Genomic DNA, 17,549 nt, shown 5'->3' on the forward strand with positions numbered 1-17,549 from the left:
CCTAGGAATGCTTAAGGAATTCAGTGCAATACGTAAACCAACAAACAATTAAGGTCCGCAATTTGAGTGCTTAGCGGATGATTTGGGGCGAAATTCGCCCTTGGGAACGCTTTCGAGATCCTCGGCAGATTCAATTTAAAAAAAATGTTTAACGGATTTTAAGCATACCTACTTGTGCATATTTATTGTGAGCATTTGGTGGATACATCGTTTGACGTGTCCAGATCTATGAAAAAGTTCTTATGATATCATTGACATGATAATATGCAAGATTTCATCCATTTTGACATTTTCAGCAGTTTTCTAGTTAGCTGATTGAGCTGATCTTTTGCTTATATTTTGAGTGGTTCTAAGAGTATTCTATTCATTGCATTTTTTGGACAAAATTCGTAAACATTTAAAAAGAATTTCCATCCAAATACATAGCGAAGTACGTAGGATAACTTTTGATTTTTGTATTGTAAGATGTTTTGTATATATAAAATTAAGTATTGAACATATCGTTTTTGCACAGATTTTTTTATTGAATCCAACTGGAATCCCACGCACATAACTTTCCGAAAAAACAAGGGTCTTGCTTAACGCATATTTTGAAGGAGATCCTTAGGAGACAATCCGGTTAATTGTGAATCTGCTAATTGTCGATGAAATTACGTATTAAATTCTAGATGATTCAGGACACATTGAATTCGGACACCAATGGCATCTCTCGGAAGTTTGAAAACCTTCAAGTTAAAAACATGGATTATTTGATATCTTGAAATAAGCATCATTTACTTACTTCAACTGATTCACTTTCAATTGACTGTTTTAAACGAAAAGCGCTATGAAATTACCATCGCACGCTGTCATCGATTTCGACTGTTTATCATTATAATTTCTTGTGCGTGGACTACTGAGTTGAAAGATTTTATCTAGCATCAAATGAACCAAAGATATTGACTAAAGATCAATCAAAGAGCTCTAAGATGATATCTTGTTATTCGATCCGTATCTTTCTCAGATGATCGAATGATGAGATGAAATGCGATACCTGGTGAAAACTGTCATCGGTCGCCATATTGACAACCGCGATCTGTGCTTAAAGTTTTAAAGTGTCAGTGAAAAAGTGAAAACAGAGCTCACAATGGAAGATATTTTGGAAAATATCCGAACACAGGACGAGACTGGTTTGTGTTTTCCGTAAGTATTGAATACACCAAGCTTTTTTGTAGTCGATTACATGTTCTTTCTGCCATGCCGAAGTTCCTGGTTATGTGTCAGGATTACATCGCCACATGAATGATCATGTGAAGAAAAATCACTTTCGATCCGGTGAAATGTTTTTCGACTGCGCTTTCCATAAATACACTATTCGCTATGGAAAGTTTTGTACCCTCAAAGGCACATCATTGAAAAACATCCGACAAAAGATGCGCTATCTCCACGAGAAGTGATGAACCTTGAGCAAAACGAAGAACTCAATTTTGAAGAGTGGCCAGACGATGTCAAATCTTCTAATTCAAAATTCAAAACTTAAAAGGCTTCAATAAAGTTAGACGTTGCATCGAGGTGATTGAAATAAAGGCAAAGCACACGTTAAATCCGAAAAAAAAATATTTTTGCAGGACAAATGTTAAAATACTCCGAAATTTTCGAAGAAATGAGTATTATGTTTTCAAAAAATCACAGTACAATTTGTGGAAAAGCACCGAAACGTCCTGTGAAAACTACAAAAATAAGCAACAAAATCACAAAACAATCTGTGAAAAACCACCGAACTGTCGGTACTTTTGACAGATGATCATTTTCAATCTTTACAGATCGTTCGGTGAATTAAAAAATCACAGAAAGGTTTACAGAAAAATCTGCTGTTTAGATTTTGGTGAAATTTCACAGAATTCTGTGATTTATTCTAAGTGTGCATGTTAAAGCATGTGTCTTACCTTACTTATTTAATTTTTAGCCGATTAGATAACGGTTGATACATTAGAAGCTCTTATAAATAAAGAATTGTTGTCTGAAATATTCAGATTTTTCGGTAACTAAATAAAATTATCCAATATGTTTGAGTGCTTAAAACTTTTGCAATAAATTTTAAAACTCTGATTCAATACTTCGAGTATGATAAGCTAGAGAACAGTAACTCTGACAGTAAGAGAAAAAAGATCTTAAAATATTTCGAAACATTACCAACTAATTTGAAACATTTCTAAGAATAAACTTCAATAACAAAGTAAACTATTTCTACAAGTAGTTGAATCATTAATATTTAAATGTAATTTGCCCAAGGTTACAGATGCTTCATGGAAATATCATACTTTCAACAATTTATTTAAGGCTTGAAGATGTTCGTTCAATATTATTTTCCCGGTGACCATCTCAAATTCCAGGTTTTTCCCGTCTTTTTCCCGATGGAATCAAATTCCCGTCTTTTTCCCGCTTTTCCCGTTTTTCCCGGTTCGGTGGCCACCCTGTCAACACAAATTGTCGTATATGAATCGTATTGGGGATTTATATACAAGTTGTGTTGACATGGATAACGCCGATCCAAATATGTGATTTTGGATGCACATTTTTATACGATACGTGGTTCACTGGGTAGTCATACATTTGATAGAACCATACTACGTGACACATCGACATTTGCAGAATTTCATACAGAATTCATCAGAGATCAGAAATAACAGTGGCCAACACTGATGGATTTCGTAAAGGTTTCAGGAGTGATCCGGATAAATGGCCAATTCAAAGATATGATTTAATTAAATCATGCTGCACATCATGATTTTCAGAATTTAATAGAGAATTCGGCAGAGATGTTTTTCAGTTGTTTGTGATAACAGTGGCCACCTAGTTATTTATAACAGATTCCTGGAGTTCTGGAAAAGTGTTCAAATCAGTTCTATTCAGTTATTTGATAGAACAGGGTCTAGCGGCATATTAAAATATTCAGGATTATATAAACATTTCATCAAAAATGTTATATGTGATCCGAGAAGCCCAAAAGTTTGTTCAGTTTTCACATTTGGCAATCAACTTGCGCAAATCTCAATCGATGTTTATAAAATTTGGAGTCTCTTACTTGAACAGCAGTCGAACCACCATGACATGCTAGAAATCTTGAAAATAAACTCTTACCCCACTTTACTCTACACCTTTAATTTAACTGTTTTGTACTGCTCTTCAAAATTATCAAAAAAAAATAAAACTCATCAATTTTCAGTACAAAATAATGTTACGATCAAAGGTTATGACGTTTTCAAAGTACGTAGGAAGGTTTAGTAAGATTTGACTTGTATAAAAATTTTAATTATTCTGACATTTTTTTGCAATAATTTTATTCTGTATAATACAGAGATCATTCAGGCATTAAGTCCAAATTTATTGTGCATCATAAAGTAATATCTTTCGTAAATGTTAGATTCAACTGATAAAAGAATAAATCAACTTCTTCTTGGCATTACATCCGCCAGAAACAGAGTTTGCTTTTCAGCTTAGTATTTAATGAGCACGTCCACAGTTATTAACTGAAGTTTCTTTGCCATAGTTGCCATTTCCGTATTCGTACTTCGTGTCTTAAGCAACCAAAAGTTCGGATAAAAGGACTTGGCTATATTGATTGTGCTACTTTCCCCCGAATGTCGGTTCTCCGAACGCCAGTTCCCCAAATGACCCATTTCCCCGAATGGCCCTTTTCCCCGAAAAGTAGCTGCAGTTCAAATAGGTCCTAGAATAGTTTTCAGTGATAGGATGGTGAATTAAAAAGATCGATAAGCAATCAAAAAAAAGGTATTTGGTCATTCTCGACTACATACATGTTGTCAAAAATGCTGAGGACGGTAAAACTCGTAAGAACTGCCAATCAAATAAAGAAGGGTGCATATCAGATGAGTAGGGGGCCTTCCTTAGTTGAGTGGTTAGAGTCCGCGGCTACAAAGCAAAGCCATGCTGAGGTGTTTGGGTTCGATTCCCGGCCGGCCCAGGATCTTTTCGTAATGGAAATTTCCTTGACCTCCCTGGGCATAGAGTAGAATCGTACCTGCCACACGATATACGAATGCAAAAATGGCAACTTTGGTAAGAAAGCTCTCAGTTAATAACTGTGGAAGTGCTCATAAGAACACTAAGCTGAGAAGCAGGCTCTGTCCCAGTGAGGACGTTAATACCAAGAAGAAGAAGATATCAGGTGATCAGTACGTTCACCACCCTGAAATGTATGAAGATATGACAAACATGAGTGCCAAAATCCATTTCGGGGAAATGGGCTATTCGGGGAAACGGGATATTCGAGGAACAGGCGTTCGGGGAAAAGTAGCACAACCGGCTATATTGGCTCATTTTTTAAGAAATATCGTAAAATGGGGTGTCAAGGACACGTGGGGTTTTAGGGGATTGAACTTCTCCACTCTTTGGCAAGTCATAAAAACATCGAAAGTCGGTCATCTGAGTCATTTGAAATGCTTGATTTGTTCCGGGGGATTGTGAGCTGCATTATGGGAATAGTTTTACTGTTGAAACAGTTAAGTTCTTCTTCTTCTTCTTGGCATTAACGTCCTCACCGGGACCGAGCCTGCTTCTCAGCTTAGTGTTTTATGAGCACTTCCACAGTTGTTAACTGAGAGCTTTCTTTGCCAAAGTTGCCATTTTCGCATTCGTATATCGTGTGGCAGGTACGATGATACTCTATGCCCAGGGAAGTCAAGGAAATTTCCATTACGAAAAGATCCTGGACCGACCGGGAATCGATCCCAGGCACCTTCAGAATGTTAAGTTAAGTTACGTTTGGTTTAATCTAATGAGTATAGAATCATATTCTAGTAACTATTGCATAGTATTCATTTGCTTCGTTTTATGCCTTCTTTTTTCTAGCGCACGTCCCTACTGGGACAAGGCCTGCTTCTTAGCTTAGTGTTCTTATGAGCACTTCCACAGTTATTAACTGAGAGCATTCTTTGACAACTGACCATTTTAGCATGTGTATATCGTGTAGCAGGTACGAAGATACTCTATGCCCCGGGAAGTCGAGCCAATTTCCATTACGAAAAGATCTTCGACCGGTGGGATTTGAACTCACGACCCTCAGCTTGGTCTTGCTAAATAGCTGCGCAATGAAGCTTTGGAGCGTACAAGAATTCCAGGAGAAACTGGTGGAGGAAAAAAACATTAAAACATTGAACTTTGTCCCAGTAGGAACGTAACGCCAAAAAAGGGGCTAATGTTAATTTTGAAGGTTGTTTTAGACCGAATACTTGACAAAAATTTCGAAGGAGTTTCTCAATGTAGATTGTTTCTCTATGGCAATTCCCAACGGTTTTTTATGCTTGCCTTGTTTTCGATGAAAACGCGAGAATTTGAGGTGAAATTTATTATAATTGTTGAACAAATTTTAACATAGCTGTAGTACGAAATCAATTGGAGATTAAGGCCTTCCTCAACCTATTGCAACATACACGACTAAAATGCAAGGTCATGTTGAAAGTGCCTAAGATTGATTTCCGGGTCGGCTCAGAACTCTTTCAGATTGGAAATTTTTGATTTCTCTGGATATGATGTGTGATGCCACACAATATAAGAATGCGAAATGGCAATCTTGGCAACGTAAGCTCTTAGATAATAACTGTAGAAATGTGCTCCGGACTAAAAAAAACTGTCCTGGTGGGGGTTTTATGCCAGGAAAATTAAGGAGCCAAGAGTCCAGTGCCCTAAAATCGAGTAGAATCATTTAATTTAGCGAAGCTAATTACTACAGGACCATCAGGTATCAAATAAAAACACTTCTAACCTTTCAAGTGTCAATTAAAATCGTTTAGGGTTTATAAAATATTCTTACTACCACCCTGATTACGTTTCAGCTAGCAATACCCACCTACGGCACTCCCAATGTTCAGGAAACTCTTGTAGTTATCACCGCTGGATATCCGCGCCAAGTACGGTTTCGAAAAATCTATGAATGTTACCCGCACGTCTCGCATCCTCTTTTTACTGAACAGGTTGAACTTATTTGTACGATTTTTGAGCAACTTGTTCGCCAGAAGACTTCTCATCACCCCCACACCGGTTCTAGCGTCGTTTGGCGATTGGGAAGCAGTTCCATTCATGCCGGCTTCCGATGGAAACGGAGGACTAAATTCAGTTTCCACTGTTTGCATTTCCAAATCTGGATCGACATCCTCGTCGGACGAGACACCGAGGATTTGGTCCAGTGTGAGTGACCTCAGGTAGAGCTCGGTCTCTTCGGGCCAGTTCTGTTCGTCGCCCAACTCATCGGCATTGTACTCGGTGATGACGTCGAAGGACGGAGTTATACAGTTGTCTAGCTTGGGAATGTAAGGATCTTCAATGTACTCCAGGCTCGGCAAATCATCCTCGCCAACCCTCATTTTTGGTTGGATGATTGCTGTGTGGTGAGGGGTGGTATCGATTTCAGTCGCCAATGTGAATTGCCTATGACTAGATAGTGCTTTATATTTTTTCTTCGTTGATTGCAAGCGAGTTGTTACGACAGCATGTTGGTTGGTTGTAATTGTTTATTATAAACAACCATCGAAGGTATTGCGTTAGGCTTTTCTAGTCTTGTTCGGTGGTAATGGCAGCAATGTATAGATTTCGCGATGAATGAATGTGGTTGCCAATTGAAGGCTTATTGCATTTATTGTTGGCTCTCAACTGTTCGAGAGCATGAAGCTCCATAAAGCGATGTAGCAACGAAGAAAGACTTCAACAAAGAGGAAACTTTTCTAACACTACTTCTTGGCACTGTATTCAACAACACAAAGACTGCTTTACGTAACGGGTAATTTTAACGCTGCAAATAGCCTCTTTCTCACATTTATGAGATTCACTCTTACTGGAAGGCTCACTTCTATTTCTAACCATTCGAATTAGGCCACGCTTTGTATTTTGCTTCGTGGATTTTCACTGATACACATCTGTTGACCTCGCCGATCATTCAAGCAAGGTCAGCTACCCGATCAGAATCAGCGATGAGATGTCGGTCAACGTTCAAAACACATTTCACCACAAAGGAATAGACTTCTATCGCATCACTTTCGTAACGAATTTTATTTTCCTGCGAAAAACAGCCCCATGGGACCGGGTTTCCTGAACAAATTCACATTTCCTGCTGTGTCAATCCAGGTATCTGGTTACATCCAAACCACTTTTTGCTAGTCGATAGAACCACAAAACCAACGGTAATCACTTGATCGAACAACAAATTTCAAATAATTATTGGCATCGACACTGATGAACAATCGAGAAAATAATAAGTCGGAGTGATTCTTCAACCGCACGCAAAACCTAGCGAGGCGGTCTCAGAGATCACTTTCACGCGTAGATCCGTACGCGTAAGATTCGAATAAAAACCCGCGCCAACATGCGACTTAGGCAGAGCACCGACTTAAACTGGTCGGGCTGGAATCGTGCTTGAACGCGAAAAGCTCTATATTTTGCTCTGCATCCATCCATCGCACTGTTGCTGGTATAGAGGTATTTACAGTATAGGTACCCCATCAACGCCGGTGAGGAGAAAAAAAGAAGGAAACCAGAAAAATAATCGAGCGTTCATAAAAAACAGTCAGCGACAGAGCAGAAGTAGCAACCATGGATGGCTATACAGACCTATAGCTGCGCTATAGAAGCAACATTAAAAAGGTTGTGGTTCGCGAGCGATCGCATGCGAAAGCAGTTGACCGACTGACTGTCTGTGCGTTCACTTGCTGGCGATTTCCGAGGCTTTTCAGGGTGGTATGCAATGCTGTTGCGATACTGGCAACTTAACGATTTAAAACTTTATTAATTTTACTTCTATAAGGTGACCTGTTGTGCTTTCAATGGCTTTATAATCATTGTAATAAGAGATGACGTTGTATAAGTGGGCGTGAAGTTCAACAATAATATTGAAATTCGATTACAAATAAATATCTGAACATTTTAAATTCAAATGCTCGTTTTTTGAATGGTGAAGAGGACGAGCTATTTAATTTTTGAACTGGTCATATGCATCCCAGATTCCGCGGTCACGAAACGTCAAATGCAGCACATCGTTTTTATGGCTGAAAAAGTCAAAAGTAATGTATTCAAAATAAACTTTTATTAAAAACCTCAGCCAGTGGAGCTGTTTTTCTAAAGATGCTGATAGATCTAAACGTAGGACTAGTTATTTATAATGTCTGCTACGTTTGCTGGCATGAAATTTCACTCAAAATGCCGTTCTTGCTCCGATGTGATGCAAACGCAATAGTTTTTTGCTGAGATGGTCATGTGAGAGCTTGAACGGCTTGCGCAAGATTGATGTCAACACTGAGTGGAATAAGAAAAAACTCAGCAATCGCAGAAAAAGAAGATCGTCTCCGCGAGTCTCGTCTCAGATTTTAACTATTTGTTATTTTGTCGGCATATCAGTGATACTATACTTTTTATATTAAATTTAGGGGAGGGATTATTAGAGTATGTTTAAAACTACAAATTGAACTTTAACACTTCACTTTTGCAAAAAAAAAAAAATACTAAAATCACTTGCAAGGCGAGCAAATACCTTTAAACTCTAATATGTGTTGCTTATCTTGACAGATAGGCCTATTTCGTCTGCGACTTACAGACTTCTTCAGTGTCGAGTGCTCGAGTGCTTAGAAATTCTTTTAATCATTTCATCCTCTACAAATTTATATAAAAAATGGAGTGGTATTTGTATGTCACGAAATGGCCTGAGAACGGATGAACGCATTGACGTAAGCTTTTCATAGTTGCACTAGGCAAGGGATGCTACGTGATAGTGCAAGGAATAAGTCTGAGAAAGTTTTGGAATAATCGAGAAAACGGGAAAAGTCTCATGTGTCGTTCTGTATGGGGGATTACATAAAGTTTTACAACAGCCTTTTTGATGGCAAGATGAAGTTTGACGGGACCACTAGTTACATATAAATTAAATTGAATTTGTTCAGGCGAACGGTCACTTCGAATACCAATAATTGAATTACTGAATTGGTAACCCTGTCTTGTTTATTTTTTCATGCTATTGTTGTTTACTTTGGGTGAATTAGTTAGTGGACCGACGCGAGGATACACGATATTTGCGATTAGTTTAATTACAGTCCATTTTCAGTACAAAAAACGGAAGAAAACCCGGAACAGAATTGTTAGTTTAAAGTATCCTCCAGTTAAATTGACGCTTATATTGAGCTGTTCGGTAATCCAAACCGCATGGTTATTAAACTAATTAACTCATTACGCGTGGTAAAGATGGACAAATTGTCCACGCGTAATGAGTTAATTAAATTAATCCTCCAGTTGATCATTAATAATTTGTTTAAGAATTTCAAGAATTGCTGGGATTTCTCTAACGAATACAATCGACTCTCCACATCTCGATGTTCTACATCTCGATATCTCTCCCTATTTCAATGATTGCTTCGGTCCCTTAATTCTGCATACGATTTCGCTCTCCATATCTCGATATCTCCATATCTCGATGTGTTCCTGTTGATTTTGTGTTCCTAATTTTCTCTCCATATGTCGATATGTCATAATCAAAGGTTACTAGACCAGATTTGAATGATTCAGAACATTTTAGAAACTCGAAATTTAGTTTGTTTATTATTTTCCTGAGGCCCAGATAGCCGTAGCGGTAAACGCGCAGCTATTCAGCAAGACCAAGCTGAGGGTCGTGGGTTCGAATCCCACCGGTCGAGCATCTTTTCGGGTTGGAAATTTTCTCGACTTCCCAGGGCATAGAGTATCTTCGTACCTGCCACACGATATACACATGCAAAAATGGTCATTGGCATAGTAAGCTCTCAGTTAATAACTGTGGAAGTGCTCATAAGAACACTAAGCTGAGAAGCAGGCTCTGTCCCAGTGGGGACGTAACGCCAGAAAGAAGAAGAAGATTATTTTCCTAGTAACGGAGTGATTTTCAATCTATTGTTCATTAAATGAATTTCTTTGTCTCGATCTTTCCCTATCTCGATGGTCCCTTCGATATCGAGATGTGGAGAGGCGACTAGTAAAAAAAATCCAGGAGTCTCGCCAAAAATGTCTGTAAGATCACCAAGCAAGGATTCATTCCACGAATTCTTCTGAATTTTTAGCTTTTTAAGTTCTCCCTAAAGTTTTTCTACAGGATTGTTCGAAAAAATCACAGCAAAAATTATCCAGATTTCCCGAAAAATAAGATTCTTCTAGGTGTTACTCTAGGTATTCCTCGTAAAACTCCACAAAAAATTCATGGGCAATTAAAAAGAATTCAATTGGGAAAATTTTATTCATGATTTCTCAAAGAGGCTCTCCGCAGATCTATCTGCATTTTTTAACAGATGATTATTTTTTTTAGACTTATCTTAAATCAAGGAGTATTATCCCTTATTCGTTCCAAGCTCTCTCGAAATTTATTTTTTAATTTTTCAAAAATGCGTAACAAAGGAATGTTTAAAGAATTTTAACTGTTATTTCTTCTGCTAACTCTTCCACGAAAATACTCAAAGATTTCCCGAGTAATTTGTTCAGATTTTTTTAGAGAATTATATTTTTGTTTCCCTAAGCTTCTCCCGAAAAAATCCAGAAATTATCAAAGTTTTTTCCAGAGATTTTTTTTTTCTTTAAACCGCACTAACGAAAGAAATCTCCCAAATATTTCCAAAAGATGTTTTTCATCAGATTCACTAAAATTTTGCAATTCATTCTTGACCTTCTCAACATAAAACCCAGTAATTCCATCATGTATCATTTCAGAATCTAGAAACCTCCAATTTTTTTTGGAGTGGTGATCTCAGGATTCTTCTATAAATAACATTTAAAAATTTATCCACTCTCCATTTTTTTAATTCAAAAACTAATCCATGAATATCTCAATATTTTAGGGATTGCTTTAAAAATTCCTCTACGAATCATTCCATATCAGATTCAGATTTGAAGGAACTTTGTTGAAAATTCATAATTTGTCTATTATGATAGAAAACGATCGGTGTTAAAACGGAAGGAAGCTTTACTGAAAGTATTTGTAACTAAGATCTTAGATAATATTTTGTATGCACTCCGAAGTTTCATGATACTATATAGTGAACATATTGATGTAGAAAAGACCCATTTTTCCTACCTTCAAAAATTCCAACAAACTTTTTTGAAGGGTCTTTATCGCTTATTTTGTTGTAGGTACAGTTAAAGTTTAACGCGAAAATATTGCCGGTATTTTTCAAGAACATTACCGAAGTTGTATTGTGCACTACCGGGTTCCCCCGTTGGTTTGACCACATTTAATCTGAACACTTTTTAATTTGTACCCCGCTAATTTGCACATCGTTCAGATTAAAAATGGTTCAAACGTCATTTAGCTCAAGGAACGGAGTAAAGTGGAATGGAACGCTGTGGAACGGGACGCATAATCAAAACAAAACAGTGAAAGAGGTAACCAGAAACACGTTTCTAGGGTGACTAGATGTTCAAATTAAAAATGAACCCCGATGGTTTGCATGAGGTACCGTTCAAATTAACGGGGGTGTACGAAAAAAAATTACGTTTAGGAATTTTGCAATTTTCAAAACTCCTACAAATTACCTTTCTTAATATTCCATTAGAATCTTCTTTAGAAATTATCCTTGAAATCTATCCTTCCTCAACTTCTGGTTTTCTAAAATTTTACCACAAATCCTCTAGAAATTCTCCCCTTGTATCGTACAACAATTCAAACCAAGAATATGAATTATGACAATAATAGGTAAATGTTGTTCTAAAGAAGTGTTTTAAGGCAGATCAATAGAAAATTATTTATGAACATCTTAATAAATCCTTTCCCCCTTCCCAATTATTTTGTTACAAATTCCTTAACCGCTGTATTAATTTTGGAAGCAACAGTTTTCCTGAGGTATTTTAACAAATTTCTTCTGAAGATTCGAAGGCAAGAGACATTTCAAAAACAATTCTTTTACAATTCATGAATAAACCGGGGACTCTAGAAAAAAAAGAAGAAGAGTTTTTAATTTTGTGATGTACATTGGAAACATTTCTTGTGGGCTTTTGAAATAATTTGTAATAAAATGTTTGGGAAAAATATTTAAAGAAATTAACAAAAGAATTTCTAGTAGAACTTACAGTAAAATATCTCAGTATAAGATTTGCAAGAATCAATGATTTTTTGGAGGAATGTCGAGGGAAAACTTTTGAAAGATTGAGTGGCATTTTTTAGGTAAATCCGGGAACATATTCCGGAATCAACTTGCTAATAATAAGTAGAATGAATGGATGTCCACCAGGAGGAATTGCAAAAGTTCTGAAGCCTCCCTTAAATATTCCTTGAGAAATTTGATTAAACTAAAATTCTATGAAGAATCGCAACAAATCTGTTGTAAATCAATAAAATAATTTATGAAAAAATAAGTTTTCTTGAAAAAATATAGTTTAAGCAATACATTTATTAACGCGAAAATACTTAAAACATTGAATCAAAATCAAAGAAAGAATTAACTGATGGAATAAAACACTATTGTCCAATTTGTTACATTTTTTAGCCATTCATCTGAAGAAAAATTTGTCCACGCCGAAACTTGAAAGTTAAACTCTATTTTCCGACAAAAATTACCGCTATGTATTGCCTGAGAAATTCCTTCAATAATTTTGTCCATTTTTTCAATTATTTTTTTTGGACATTATACGAGTTGAAGTTAATGTATGGATTTTTTTAGTGAATTCTCATAAGGGAAATCAACATCACCGGACACCTCGAGCAGGGTATCTTCAAAAAACATGAGAAATCAGAATGCAGTTAATATGCTATAACAGCTATGACGCTTTTTTGTACCAAGGTATATTTTTGCAACGCAGATGTCGAAAAATTACGCTTATCACATACAACGAGAAACTAGTTCTAACAATAATCAATCGATCGACAACTGGACGGTTAAGCTTTCGGTTGTCGCGTGATTCACCAAAGTCAGAACAGCCACGCTGATGCTGTGTAAGAGAAGCGAGGTTTCTTTCACATAGTTGTAAAACATTAAATATCGTAACCAGTGATGCGATTTTTTTGTTAATTCATTAATTAATTCAGAAGATTTTGCTTCATGTAAAATTGTTTTTTTTATTCTCATCAAAAAAACTGTTTTTTGTTGACTCTGTTCCTACGCCAATGGTTATTACTAAAACTTGTTTGATACCTGGCTCCAATCTCAAAAGAGATTCAAACCTTTTCGTCTATCGTGTCAGACGTTTTGATAAAAAAAACTCTTAGAAGACTTGGCGATTATTCACTGAATATGGTTGCTAGCACAAACAAAAGGAAGGGAATATTTCTGAATTCACAACTTTCTTCCAGAAAAAGTAAATTTGAAAACTGTCACTAAATGTGGCAAAAATGGAAGAAAGGACGTTTCTCCACGCTTTTTTCTAAGATTGAAATGGTTAATGTCGATGCTTTAGACGAATTTTGGTCTCTTTGTCATATGGGATGAAAATGTATAAGTTGGCATGAAATGTAACAATAAAATTGTAATTGTAACAAAAAAAGTAAATTCAAATTCTTCAATTTTTGTGGATATTTTGTGCATATCGTCCTGAGTCACTGAGTCACACGACATGAAACCCGAACCTTTGTCTACACACGTCGCCGGGCCGACCGTACCAACCGTGAAGGTAGCCTAGCTGTGGTAGCTAGACGGAGGAGCTGGCAAAGCAACGTGAGTAAAACCAATCGAACGTCCTCCGTTGGAAGTTCCCTTTCACCATTGCACCCAAAGCCGCCAAAGATGATGACGTCGATCGCGAAGATACGCTCTATCTGCTTAGCTCATATTCGTCGGAAATTGTACCCTATGCTAATAGGTCGGCCGTATGGCGTTAGGTAATGTGTATACTAGAAGTCGCCTTTTTTTGCTCAATTCGCAGCTATAAGGCTTTATATGAGCTTTTTTGGGCACGACCGAAATGTAAAACATCAGTTAACAAAGAAATTGTCCGGAAAGAGGAAATGAAGCAACGAAACGCTTTTAAAGTCATAAAAACTTTGGCGTAATGGATGAACATTTATCCATTATTTGAACATCTTAAAGTTAAGTAGAAGAGGCTTTTTATTACACTTCTTATGACGTTGTCCACGACTATGAGGCCTGTAGTTAGTGTTTGTGTTCGATAAAAAACAAATACAAGAATGTAGTCTTAGTGATGAAAGTTCTAAATACAAAACGTCGAAAGGACAAAAGATCAAAAATGAAATACCGCAATCCGAGCGCAAATTACACAACATTTTTGATACTCAAAGTTTGCTTGCAGGCTTAGCACCAACGGATTGTTCAGTACCGACATTTCCAACATTATTATTAACACCTTCATAAAGTGTGAATATTTCTATGCAAAACTGACCCTAATAAAAATGAAATAGTTTAAAATCATCATTAGACATCTATAACATCTATAAATATGAAATGTATGTGATGCCAACGAAGTAGAAATCATCCTTGAAAGGAAATACTATTTGGTACCGACCTGATCGAATTCAACCCAGTGATCAATTTGCCCCCGGATTAAGGTACTCAGTGAGCTCGAACGGAGTCGTATGAATGGCTAGTTTTTCGAGTACCATTGGAGTTATTTTATATATTGGTCATAATATTCTTCATATGTAAGTGCTTCTCATTGCAAGTTTTCAGACGATTATATCGGCGAAACTATTAAAAAAGCAGCGTTTGATTTGTAAAAAGTTGTTTTACAGAAAATTTGTCCACTCTTCAAGTTTCGATGTTCTACATCTCGATATCTCTCCCTACGTCGATGGTTTTTTTTGGTCCCTTTATTCTGCGTACATTTTCACTCTCCATGTCTCGATATCTCTTTATCTCGATGTGATTTTTCATTTTCTCTCCGTATATCAATATGCCTATTATCAAAGATTACTAGACTAGATTTTAGGGATTCAAAACGATTTGCGTGGACGAAATTACGTCTATTTGATTTGAATTTTCCTGGTAACGGAGTGTTTTTCAATCTAGTATTTATTAAAAATTTGTGCTCGATCTCTCCCTATCTCGATGGTCCCTTCGATATCGAGATGTGAAGAGTCGACTGTATGTTTTTGTTTTTTTTTTTCATTAGTTGGAGGTTGTTCACACCATAGTTAACATAAAATTTAAGAACTTAATGTTAGACAGATTTAAAATTTTGGCTTTATTTCAAACAATCAGATTGAGAAAATTTTGAAATTTCATGATTGCAAAGTTAAGCATATTTGTAGTTCTATGGAACAAATATCATCTCAATTGCTGTAAAGTCTTTACTTTAAACCTAACTAGAACAAAGTATTGTAAGAAATTAGACAAGAGCTGTTATTATCACGATCACGAACAGCACTGTAATTATAATTATCTTAAGGGTTGTACAAATAAGATTACGCGTTGGAGAACTCTCTCTTTTTTTGCAGGATGAATGTAGGCTGGAATTTCAGTATATGACAAACTTCAAACATACATTCTAACATTTATTAAATATTTCTGAAATGCAAAGCTGCTCGAATTGCTTGAGGCATTTTGGAGAAGTTCAAGGGGAAGTTGTTGGGGGAGATTGTAGACATTTTTTTGGCAAATTAAAAAAAATCGTGGATAAAGTTCAGAAGATTCTACTCAGAATCCAGAATAAAAAAGGCATCTCATGAGAAATTTGTAGCAGAACTCCAGTTAACATTAACTCTCTCATCTCCACGATAGTTCCAGAGCGCTTTTGATATTCGATCAACAAGAGACAAAGCAAACCAAATGAGTATGCCTAGATCAATTTATTTTCGCAGTAATTGAATTATTGAAAACAATCATGTCGCTATTGAATGACAATTTTTATGGTGCTTGTTCAAGCATTCGTTATGGAAACGCGTTTTTGCTCTAGAAATATAATCGAAGTCGTGGGAGAGAATGGTTCATGGCTGAGATTCTTTCAGAATGAATGTTGAAGGTTCTTTATAATTTACAGATTCACAGAACACTGTAGGAACGCTACCAGGAAATTATTCAGCAAGTATAACATTGGGGCATTCCTTAGCCGAGTGGTTAGAGTCCGCGGCTACAAAGCGAAGCCATGCTGGAGGTGTCTGGGTACGATTCCCGGTTGGTCCAGGATCTTTTCATAATGGAAATTTCCTCGACTTCCCTGGGCATAGTACCATCGTACGAATGCGAAAATGGCAACTTTGCAAAGAACTGAGAGCTTTCTACTTAATAACTATGGAAGTGCTCATAAGAATACTAAGCGGAGAAGCAGGCTCTGTCCCAGTGAAAACGTAATTCAAAGAAGAAGTAGAAGATGTCTGGATAATTTGTTGGAGCTTCATGTTAAACTCATAGAAAAAAAAATAGCGTATACGCTTCCAATCGCACAACGCAACATACTGTTAGCCATCTATACTTTGGTAGCGCAACTAGTCAGATGATGAGAGATTTGATTTTTCACGCATCCATCACATGCCGCTGTGGGGAAAAATGTTTTATTTTCCTGATATTAGACGGTTCACAGTGAAACAGTTAGGCGGAAAAGGTAGGAATATCCATTCTCTATGTTCTACATGCGTTTGTTTGTTGTATTATTGCACTACTTTCATAAAAATTGAGATACGGCTGGTATGAGCACTAGTTTGAGGTTGGAAAACCAGGATATGTGAGGTTAGTTTTATTGGAACTTTCGCCTGAGCGATTTTTGCGCTTGAATAAAACACGCTTCGGGACATTCTCCGCTGCCCCTAAAGATACCATTGGGTAGATAAATGAATTCTCTACCATTGGATCTCATTCAATTTCATGTGAAGTAAGCGGTGAAAATAAATATTTTGTTCTGAATGTTTCGAAACCATGAATGAGTTTGACATTGCTCTCGTCAACCAATATCATGACGACAGCAGCACACCCCACCGGACGAATAGGGTCCTAAAGCCCTGTCCCGATTTTAGTGTCAAACGCTTTAGTTTAGACGGAAAACACATGTTTACCCACTTTTCTAATGTTTTCCGTTGGTTTAAGTCCAAAAAACATTTTTTATGTTTGTTTAGATTTTGTCACACCCCTTGGCTTAAACTCAAATTTTGGGTGTATTTTGTTTTCCGTGTCCCTTCCGAAATGTCAAATAGGAACAACCCCAGTGTTAAAACTGAAACCCCTGTGGTGTTTTTGTCGACTAAGCGAACGTCAAACATGATCACAAGTGTCAAGGTTCATTTATGGTCCCAAATTTTAAATTAAAGTTTGAACATGATTTAGCCGTTATTTGAGTGGGAAAAATAGCTAAAGTAGTTAAAGTAGCATGCTCTTTCGTGTTGTTAAATAAAAACAAGATTTTATTAAAAATTTTAGGACCCAATTGTCGTAATTGCTGAAACACCAAATAAAATTTAAGCATAAATCCAAGACGAGTTGCTGGCCAACTCTTAGAATAATCTTTGATTGTAACTTGGAATTACCATGCCCACACAGTTACGGATCACCCACAGTGACGGATCACTTTGGCGTTCAACATCGGATAACTCGCTCAAAACATAAAAGTTGATGTAAAACATATTTTTCCCATGTTATACTATTTGTCTTCTACCATTTGTAGTGTTAAGCACA

At 36.7% G+C, this 17,549-nt stretch overlaps 1 protein-coding gene across 7 annotated transcripts in view; it reads right to left on the bottom strand.

The window, feature by feature from the left end:
• Positions 1–17,549, bottom strand: part of LOC5568881 (tumor protein D54) — a 47,516-nt gene that overhangs the window by 17,119 nt on the left and 12,848 nt on the right. For 6 of the 7 annotated variants that reach the window (XM_021842716.1, XM_021842715.1, XM_021842714.1 and 3 more), the window contains exon 1: positions 5,849–7,383. The exons of the other annotated variant lie outside the window; for it this stretch is intronic. In XM_021842716.1, coding sequence (XP_021698408.1) covers positions 5,849–6,362 — 514 coding nt within the window. In that variant the 5' untranslated portion in view covers positions 6,363–7,383. Of the gene's footprint in view, positions 1–5,848; positions 7,384–17,549 lie in introns of those variants that run through there. 7 annotated transcript variants of the gene reach the window in all.

Source organism: Aedes aegypti, chromosome 2, assembly GCF_002204515.2.
Source record: "Aedes aegypti strain LVP_AGWG chromosome 2, AaegL5.0 Primary Assembly, whole genome shotgun sequence".
Classification (NCBI taxonomy): Eukaryota; Metazoa; Arthropoda; class Insecta; order Diptera; family Culicidae; genus Aedes; species Aedes aegypti.